The sequence below is a fragment of the Orycteropus afer genome, unplaced genomic scaffold, assembly GCF_000298275.1.
Source record: "Orycteropus afer afer isolate SDZICR_OR568_19922 unplaced genomic scaffold, OryAfe1.0 scaffold00017, whole genome shotgun sequence".
Lineage (NCBI taxonomy): Eukaryota > Metazoa > Chordata > Mammalia > Tubulidentata > Orycteropodidae > Orycteropus > Orycteropus afer.
In genome coordinates this window covers 13741433-13751417 of record NW_006921604.1, presented here as the reverse complement: position 1 = coordinate 13751417, position 9985 = coordinate 13741433, and the positions used below count along the sequence as shown (strand labels likewise).

The window sequence follows — 9985 nt, the reverse complement described above, 5'->3', positions numbered from 1 at the left end:
GGAGGGTAGACGAAAGAGGGGGAGGCCTTCAACGAGATGGATTGATAACGGTGGCTGCAATGATGGGCTCAAGTATAGCAGGGATTGTGGGGCTGGCACGGGATCGGCCAGTGTTTCATTCTGCTGTGCATGGGGTCGCTATGAGTCGGAAATGACTCGACGGCACTTAACAACAACAACAATAACATGCAAGGTGTTAACACCAGGGAAATTAGGCAAAGGGTACACACACACACACACACACAAAAGGGAATTCTGGTGGTGTAGCGCGTAAGGCATCTGACTGCTTACTAGAAGACTGGAGGTTCAAACCCATCAGCCACTCATTGGAAGGAAGACTGGGCCAATCTACTTCTGTAGAGATACTGCCTTGGAAACTCAAGGAGGGATCGCTATGAGTCAGAATCGACACAGGACCTCACTATACATATTCTTGCAACTTCCTTTGAATCTATGATTATTTCAAGATGGACAGATGGACAGACCAATCTGACGCACTGGTGGTATATTTAGTAAAAACCAGGGCTTCAAACTGGTTCATTCATTTCAACCCCCCACTGAGAATTTATTTATTAAATAAATATCAGAATCTACATTGATATATTGATATATCACCTGGGGATCTTATTCAATGCAGATTCTGATTCAGTGTATCTGGGATAGCAACAAAAACTCTCAACAGGGCATCTAACTAGAACAAACCAGTTTAAAGCCTTGGATTAAACACATCCCTAACCCTTCCCAAAACAAACTAGATAAATTATCATGCCTCCTTCAAAGAGGACTTCAAAATCCTAAGGATGATCACTTTTTATCATTGTTAACATCCAAGAAAAAATACAGAGATTTTTGCAAGTCTTACTTTCTATTACTTTGCCGTCCCTGTGCCCTCACCCTAGAGTAAAATTTGCGTTCTCAGTTGGTCTTGTTTCCAGGTCCATGTAATCAAGTAAAGCAGGTGAAGTGGGACCACATTTTCACCCCCTGTTGTTGTTGTTATGTTGAGCCAGACCAACTCATAGTGACCCCTCCTTGGGTTTCCGAGGCAATATCACTACGGAAGTAGATTGTCTCATCTTCCTTCCGGAAGTGGCTGGTGAGTTTGAACCACCAGTCTTCTGGTTAGCAGTCAAGTGCCTTAGGCACTATGCTCCAGAGCTCCTTTTTCACCCCCTAGAGCCCAACTAAAGAGCACAATGCATTCAGAGCGCCAATGGCTAGGGGAGAAGAGTAGCCACACCATTTACTTTCCACACCGGCTGCTCTTCCTTTGCCCTCTGAGGTCAAGAAATACCCAGCAGCCTGGTAACTGCCTCTTGATTGCATGACTGTAGCTAAGGAACAGGCTCAAGAGTCAAGAAAGCCTGTGATTTTTTTCCCCAAGAATAAGCATTTCTGCCTTTTGGTCCTGAGACCAAAAACTAAGTGAATTGAGAAACCACACTGAATCCTACATCTCATCAACAGAACCCTTCCCAACAGCCCTTGCTGCCAGAGTTGAAACCAGAACTCTGATTTGCAGCCAATCTCCCTCCCAAATCAATGCTTAAGACCTTGTAAGAGCTGAGAGATCCCTGATAAGGAAGGTAGGCAAGGGCATGTTTTCCAGGGTGCCAGCTGCACCAGGTTCTCTCTCCATAATCAACATTTGCTCTGGGTCCTGACTGTGCCCCAAGCTACAGCAGAGGTCTCTGCATAAAAACAGTGCACCAGAGACATTACTGAGAAGCCAGTAAGTAAGTAGGAAGACTGGGTTTGTTCTAAAGACTTTGTTTGGGTTTGTTGGGTTTGTTTTTTGTTCTAAAGACTCACCATCCATTCTTCATTTTACCTGAATATATGGATTTTGCATAATTATTTTTAAAGCAATCCTACAAATACTTTTATCATGCATTTGCCCAACACTGATTTTTAGGCGAGGAAAGTATGCTCATAGAAAGATGACTGAAAGGAAATGCACCAAAGCACCAACAATGGTTATAATAAAGTGGTTGAAGTATAAGAATTTTACTTTTTCTCTATACTTCCCTATATTTTTTTAAGGGATTACATATTTCACATTTATAATCAGAGCCAGGCCTAGAGGAAGACCTCTACAGAGAAGACAAACCTCATTTAGATTCTATTTGGGATACACTCTGGCTGACTACCAACAGCTGTGTCCGCAAGGGCAGCAGAGGCTACAGATACCCTGAGGAAAGAAGTTGAACTCTCAGGACTTCTTCCAAATGCTTTGCAAAATTCCAAAAAATTATACATCAAGTCTGACAGTAAACAAATCATGAAGTGTTTTTGATAAAGGGGCAAAGAATGCAGGCTCCGGCTACATCATTTCTCAATGAGGCACTGGCAACATGCCAACAGCAGGAATGGCGACTTTAGTATGAAGGTGTCAATCACTCCACTAACAGAGATAACACTTCATAAATAACTAAACTCAACTATCTTATTTAAGTAACATTAAGTTGAAAAAAATGATTCACTATAAATTAAAATTTGCTGCTACTTCACCATTCTTAAAAACAATATTTAACTGGAAAGCATCTCATTTTACAGAGTTGTACACCATGACAGAATCACTATGATGCAATGTAACAGTCCATATCAAAGCATGTTATGACAATCTTTTGGCCATTCAACCAAACAATGGTATTGTCTCATTATAAACTCTTCATTACCCTCTTTGAAAGAAAGAAGAGTAGTCACCTCATAAAATGTCACATCTTCAAATATTTGTATAAAGCTCTATCAGTTGTCCTGTAGTCTACAGACTATAACCTTTTCTAATTTTCATTAATAAATATCAAGGAACAAAAGGACATGGACTGAACTTGCAAACTGGAGATGACCACATTTCCAGAGACTAAGAAGAGAACAAGGCAGAAGAGAAGCCCTCACTCTATTACTCAATTGCACACCTGAGATATGTCTCCCCATTACCTCCCTCCACAGATTTGGGAAAATTATGGTTGGTTTAAAAGATACTCCATTTTCAAAGGGTGCATGCTGTTCCTGGAATCTATGAAATTTGATCTTCAATCCTATTTACAATTAAGCAAGTCAAAAGCAATCATAAGATCGTAAGGTAAAATTTCAGATACAAATAATTTAAAATAAAATCAATTTAGTTCATTATAATCTATGGTTATTTAAAAATAAATATAGACTCATGCATATATGTACATGCACACACACAGACATACACACACACACACTTCTGTCTGGGTTAATTTCTCCTCTTTCCCATCTAAAGGCTGCACAGTAAATCTTCATACAACAATTTCAAGAACTATTTTTTGTTACTAAATTTTGCCAACAATCTGCTCAGCATTCTAGCAGATGTTTCTGTTTTCAAACCTCTGGGAACTCTGCTGGATCTGTTTTCTTTCCCCATGTTAAAAATAAAAGAAATGGCACAAATGTGGCCTAATACCCTAGAGATGCTTCTCCCCACTCCATACCCCTCAATCTTCCTATTCACGTGACCTTTATGATCCCTACTCAATTTTTTCTTTTCCATTAGAGAAGATGTTTCCAATTATAGTCCATTATGTTGCCAAGGATGACATCATTAAGATGTGTCTTTTAAAAGGAAACGCTACTGATGCTTACTTACTTGGGAGACCATCTGCAACAACTTAAGTCAACTAGTCTCTGGGACCTTATGAACTACCATATCACAGGAGAGAAATTTGCTTCTAATCAACAATAGGGGGGGGCCTCACAGCAGTGCTCCTTGTATTTTATCTAATAATTTATTTTAAAACACTTGTGACCCAACCTTACCTCAGTAACATCCATAACTTTGATGGCCGCCAGCTGACCGGTTTTAACATGTCGACCCTGAAAAACAAGAGAAAAATGAATTAGCACCAAAGCTTTTGCACAATCATCACTAAAAGAGAAACGGCTGAAGTTTCCAACAAATCATGTGTCTTTACACTTTTCTCATATTAACAAAAGTGATGATGAAATTGTCCCGTGTTCTCCAATATAACAACATGGCTCCTAATATGAATACACCACACTTAATAAACAAGAAAATTATCAGAACAAATGAGTTTTGATTAAGCATAAATTCTCTCTTTCTTTAATTTACGCATCATCTCTCAATCCAAGCAACTTAAATGTTTTCTTCAATATATCAGATTAGCCACCCTTTCCTTTTTAAAATTCTACATGAAATAAAAAGATTTAAAAAAAAAAAATCCCTTGGCTATTTATTCTCATTGTCAAAAATGGATAATAGAAGCTTTATCCCCTCAGTGTACTCCTATTATCCATGACATGATTTTGCAGGAGTTATAAGGAGAGTCATCTTTGAAGGTTTCTTGCAGTCTTAATGTAGGGAGATTCATGAATAATTTAGAACAAAGGGGAAAAGAATGGGGGGGAAGTAAATAGCTACATTAAAATTCCTGACCTAGGACCTAAAAATTTTTAATTTGTATTACTAGGTATTTCAAAGAAACGTGGTATCTTCCCTCACACAGATGAGGATTTAATTACTGTCAGCCTCCAAATGTGTCAGCCACTCTTTGTAATGCCCCGGTGGTCATTTCTCAGACCAGTAACAAAGAGCTATCTGAGCGCCATCTACTAAAGGACTTTATGGAAAATGGCTCTTCTGCTATCTATGTAAAATAGAAAGAACAGTCTCTATTTTCCAAGAACCTGCCTCTCCTGTAGGCTTATCTAGGAACAGCTGGGAACTTTAAAACTTCAAACCTGAGGAAAGCCATCTATTTTTTTCTGGAGAGCTAATGCAGGAACTCAAGTTACAACTTAGATAAAGTAACTCCATGAAAATTTTACATTACAATTTTGTCTCAATTATTTGTGGTGATGGTGGGATGGAAACCAGCAGATGACCAGCAGATATTATGCAACAATTTAACATATGGTAAACCAGGACAAATAAGAAACATAGGCCAACAAACCTCACTGGAAGTCTCACCTACCTGCAGACACAACATTCATTATCTCCACCACCTGCAACGTGGACTACCTTCCTAATCTTTGAAAGTGATGCCATGTGAGTGTGGGCATCATTCCCCACATCACACACATCTGCAACTCATTTGACCGCTCTGCTTCTAAGTGATATGGAGCTTCCCCACATCGGTCCATGTACCAGGGATCTGTCTTCCTGCTCTTTCCACTAACTCCCAGCTACCATTCCACAAGTATGCTTCAAGAATTGTTGGTTTCAACGCTTTTCCAGCGTGCCTAACCTCAAATGACCTGAATTACTACACCACATTATCACACTTTCTCTAATATCCCCACATAGCCCGGGAGAAGTCTGGTACTATTTAAGTACTTGCAAAAGGGTAACCTATAAATCCTTTTTTTTAAAAAAAAGTGTCCTGTATATATCTATACAGCACACAAAATTGTCTAAGAAATTATTTGACATTTATAGAAGCTACATCCAAGAGATACGCAGAGTTAGATACTACTACGGTCTTCTTATTGCCATTTTTTTACTCCTTTTCTGTCCAAGATTCATTATCATTTCATAGTGTGCTCCTGTAAATTGCTCATTTAAAATTTCTGGCTGTGTGTGGTACAGGCTCTATAACCTCAGCTTTGTTTTAGCTTTGTAACCCACAGCTCTGTGCTAAAGTTAAAAGGGAAATTTGAGACATCCTTCCTGTCTTGGGCGTAGGCAAGCTAAAGCTACTGAACAGTGGTTCAAGGCACCCACATCTCATCTTCTCTACTAAGTAACGGTGACTTGGGCAAGTCACAGTCCTATTTTGCCCCACTCTCCTATTAAAGGGGATAAATAGTGATGCCTACTTCATAAGATTGTTGTGAAAAATAACTGAAGTGCAAAAGAACAGTGCACATAGTCAGCAGTCAAGCTCAACCTCAGTAATACAATAAGGCTGAACCTTGCTTTCTTTCATTATAGGAAATGAATTTATTAGCAGCTTCTACAACTGTGACTGAAAACATAATCATGAAGGCAATTATGATTTTCTTGAACCCAAGAAGAAACCATAAAACTTAGAGGATGTAGTATTAAGTATTTCTTCCTGTACTTTCCATGTAAGAGACATAAGGATCATCTCTATAGCACCTGGTCAGTCCTCAAATCTGGATACATTCACCTGTTACTCTTCCCTTGGTGGATTTGCTTCCAAATTACTAAAACAAATTTCCTGCAAACAGAAGTCAAGTAATGAGAGAAAATGTCATGAGAGTAGCCCTGGCTTTCCCTCTTTTCATGAGGTTAGTTACTGCTATACGCTGGGAATGTGTTATCTAGTGGGAAAGGCATCTCTGAGTATTGGCTGTGGTAACATGTAAGATCCCTATGGATAAAGAAAATCTATGGGTCTATGAGGGGAAAAAAAAAAAAAAGCCTCCCTAGATATTTATATAGCAGTATCTTCCTTTAGAAAGGGGGAAAAAAAAAAAACTTAACATGAATGAAGTCATAAACAGCAATCCGAAAATGACTTGTGCTACCTTCTATGCCTGAATTCAAGACCATACGTAGGTACTCTCAAGACTGAGCAGTTTGATAGTGGCAAAAAAGCTGAGATTTGTGAATTCATTCAGAACTTGCTTTATATAGAGCATGAATTTCCTCAAGACCTAACACCCAATTCCTGACAGAACACAAACCATGAAAAAGAGTTAGTCGTCATTAACACATACTAGTCCCCTAAATGGGAGGTCTGGTAGCATAGTGGTTAAGACACTTGCCTGCTAACCAGACGGCTGGCGGTTCAAACCCACCAGCCACTCCTCGGAAGGAAGGTTGGGCAATCCTACTTCCGTAGTGATACTGCCTCGGAAACCCAAGGAGGGGTCGCTATGAGTCGGGTTTGACTCGACGGCACATAACAACAACAACAAGTCCCCTAAATTGGGAGCTCCGGTAGCGTAGTGCCTAAGGCACTTGACTGTTAACCAGAAGGCTGTCGGTTCAAACCCACCAGCCACTCCTCAGAAGGATGGTTGGGCAATCTACTTCCATAGATACTGCCTTGGAAACCCAAGGAGGGGATGCTATGAGTCGGGTCCAACTCAACGGCACATAACAAAAACAACAAGTTCCCTAAATTGGTCCATTTTAAATTTAAACCAGATGACTGTCTAAGAATTCTGCCTTCCTTCTTTCTAAGAAGCAAGGCAATGTACTGGAAGACTACCCCTCATTCCTCCTGTATCATTTGATCACCATACATCCACTTCCTTGGGAGCTATGTTTTCTAAGATTATTTCAGGGCCAATGAAGTTGCCTTAACTCCTTTCTAGGATAAGGCAGGTTCGGAATAAAATACAGAGTACATAAAGCATTGGACATGATGTTTAGCACATATTAGCCATTCAACTGAGCTTCCTCCTCTCCCACCTCCCAGAGTTCCATACTGATTCTTGCACCTTTGTCCCCAATTTAGCTTGCAACTACCTCAAATCTTATTCAGTTTGGACTCATTTCTAATTTTCAAAAGGCCAATATGGGAGGAGGCAATGGGGCGAGGGGGTGTTAAAAGTAATATACTTCCTTAATTATTTAATTTTTTTTAACAAAGCACACCTTCAACTTTGAAACTAACAGAAATAACAATCTATTTGGTGAGAATGGCCATCTCTGAGGTAAAATAACCAAAATGGCCAGCAAAGTTACCCAAGGTGAAAAACTAAAGTAGGGACTAAATGTATTGGGGATTTAAATATGCATGTAATGGTGTACTGAAGCAGGCTACATCAAGAGTTGTAAAAAGGACTATTTACAATAGCCAAAAGATGGAAACAACCTAGGTGTCCATCAGCTGAGGAATGGAAAACCAAACTATGGTACATACACACAATGGAATACTATGCAACCCTAAAGAATAATGTAGAATCTGCAAAACACCACATAACGTGGATGAACTTGGAGGACACTATGCTAAGTAAAATAAGTCAAGCACTAAAGGACAAATATTGTATTAGTCTGTATTGTAAAAGTCAAGGAAATGTTTATCTATGGAAGGAAATTCTCTTTGTTGGTTACCAGGGTTGGGAGGGGAAGGTAGGGAACACTATTAGATAGATAGAGGTAAGTATTGATTTGGGTGAAGAGAAGGGCAATGTACCAAATGTAAGTGATCAATATGGTGGCACTGAGGAAGAGAAAGACACAGAGAGGTAAAATGGGAGGTACAGATAACAAAGATGAACCCCTCTGCACATCCAGTACTGCGTGGTCAGTGAAGGCAAACATGGGTATACAGGTGGATAGATGGGCGGACAGGCTGAACTAGCAGGTATGTCTATGAAGCAAGGAATGTACCCAAGAACATGTATAGGGTTGGCATACAATGGTCCTATAAGTCTATGTGTATGATCCGAGTTCCCAGGGGTATAGTAGAGCTGACAAGAGGCAGGGTGGTAGTCACTTCTTGGTCACAGCCAGCTACCCAGAGGGACCAAGTAGTTGAACCTGTGGGCTCAGAACCATAGTCTCAGGAGACATCAAGCTCAACTGGCATAACATACTACACAACATTGTTCCACCTCCTACTTTGGCAAGTAGCAACTGGGATCTTAAAAGCTTGCAAGCTGCCATTTAGATGCAACGATGGGTCTCTCTGGGTCCAGAGCAAAGAATGAAGAAAACCAAAAATTCATGGAAACAATTAGTCCTAGCGACTGGTACACCACTTGGAAGGGGATCTATGTAGGAGATCCTTGATAGAGAGGGAGAACAATGTGGAACAAAACTCAAAATCATTTGGAGGAAAAAAGTGTGTGTGGGGGGGGACCAGGTTTGCTGGTCCCATAGAGCCTGGTGGAACCACTGAGACTATGGCCCCTAGCTGCCCTTCAGGTCTGGAATTGAACCCACTCCTGTGGTTTCCAGCCAAACAAAAGACAGGCATATGAGTTGAACATTTACCTCAGGTAGATACACTCCTTGGAGAGAACAATCATGGGAGAAAGAAGGGCTCCTTATGCACAGGGAGACATCTCAGGGGGCAAGAGTCCATGGAGGGATGGACACAGGGAAGAGGTAACTATCGGGAGGAAGTGGGAGGGAAGCTGGTGCATTGTAGTAAATTGTGGTCAATGACATGAGACAAAGTGTATGTGAACTGCTGCATGGAAAGTGAATTTGCTCTGTAAATTTTCACCCAAATCACAATTTAAAAAAAAAAAAAGGAGTTGTAAAAAGGGTAAACATTTGTGATTTCCTCAACACAACAACAGAAAATAACTTAATGACTCCCCCTCAGGTGGGCTATGAGTGTAGACTCCTACCCTAGCCCCTAAAAGCATGGCCCACAGGCCTCTCCTGACAAATCTTTGGCTACAGCACATGGCCTTCCTTCATTCGCTTACTGAGCAGGTGAAGGGGACTGCTAGGGACACAGAATACAAGAAAAGGCCTTCACTGAAGTTTGAAGCTATACATCTATTATAATGACCTATTTTAACCTGTACAACATTTCTTATGAGTCCCTAAGTGATGCAAAAGTTAAGGCGCTTGGCTGCTAACCAAAAGGCTGAAGTTCAAGTTCAGGCATAAACAGCGGAAAAACAGAAAGGCCTGGTGATCTACTTCCAAAAACTCAGCCATGAAAACCCTATGGGGCACACTTCTACTATGACACAAAAGCGTCACATGAGTCAGAAGTGACTTCATAGCAACTGGCTTAGCAGGTCTTAAGTGTTGCTTCCTACAGACTGTTCATTACAGACGAACAATATGACCACTTCCTTCCACCTAACTCTAGATTCAGCAATGTGTCACTGATATACTTAGTCTGTGCAAGGAAAATTAATGATGTAGTTTTAACTTAATAGACCTTCCTTTCCCTTTTATCATTCACTCTTAAAGTTCCCTGCTTAAATAGCTTGTTGTTGTTAAATGCCGTCGAGTCGTTTCCAACTCATAGCGACCCCATGCACAGCAGAACGAAACACTGCCCGATCCCGCGCCAGCTCCACAATCCCTGCTATACTTCAGCCCATCATCACA

The 9985-nt window shown here is 40.5% G+C and overlaps 1 protein-coding gene across 1 annotated transcript in view; it reads right to left on the bottom strand.

Annotated features, from left to right (window-relative positions):
* The window catches only part of MAP4K4 (mitogen-activated protein kinase kinase kinase kinase 4), a 297674-nt gene that overhangs the window by 159278 nt on the left and 128411 nt on the right, over positions 1-9985 (bottom strand). Inside the window, exon 4 of the mRNA XM_042783492.1 lies at positions 3787-3843. Coding sequence (XP_042639426.1) covers positions 3787-3843 — 57 coding nt within the window. The remainder of the gene's footprint in view (positions 1-3786; positions 3844-9985) is intronic.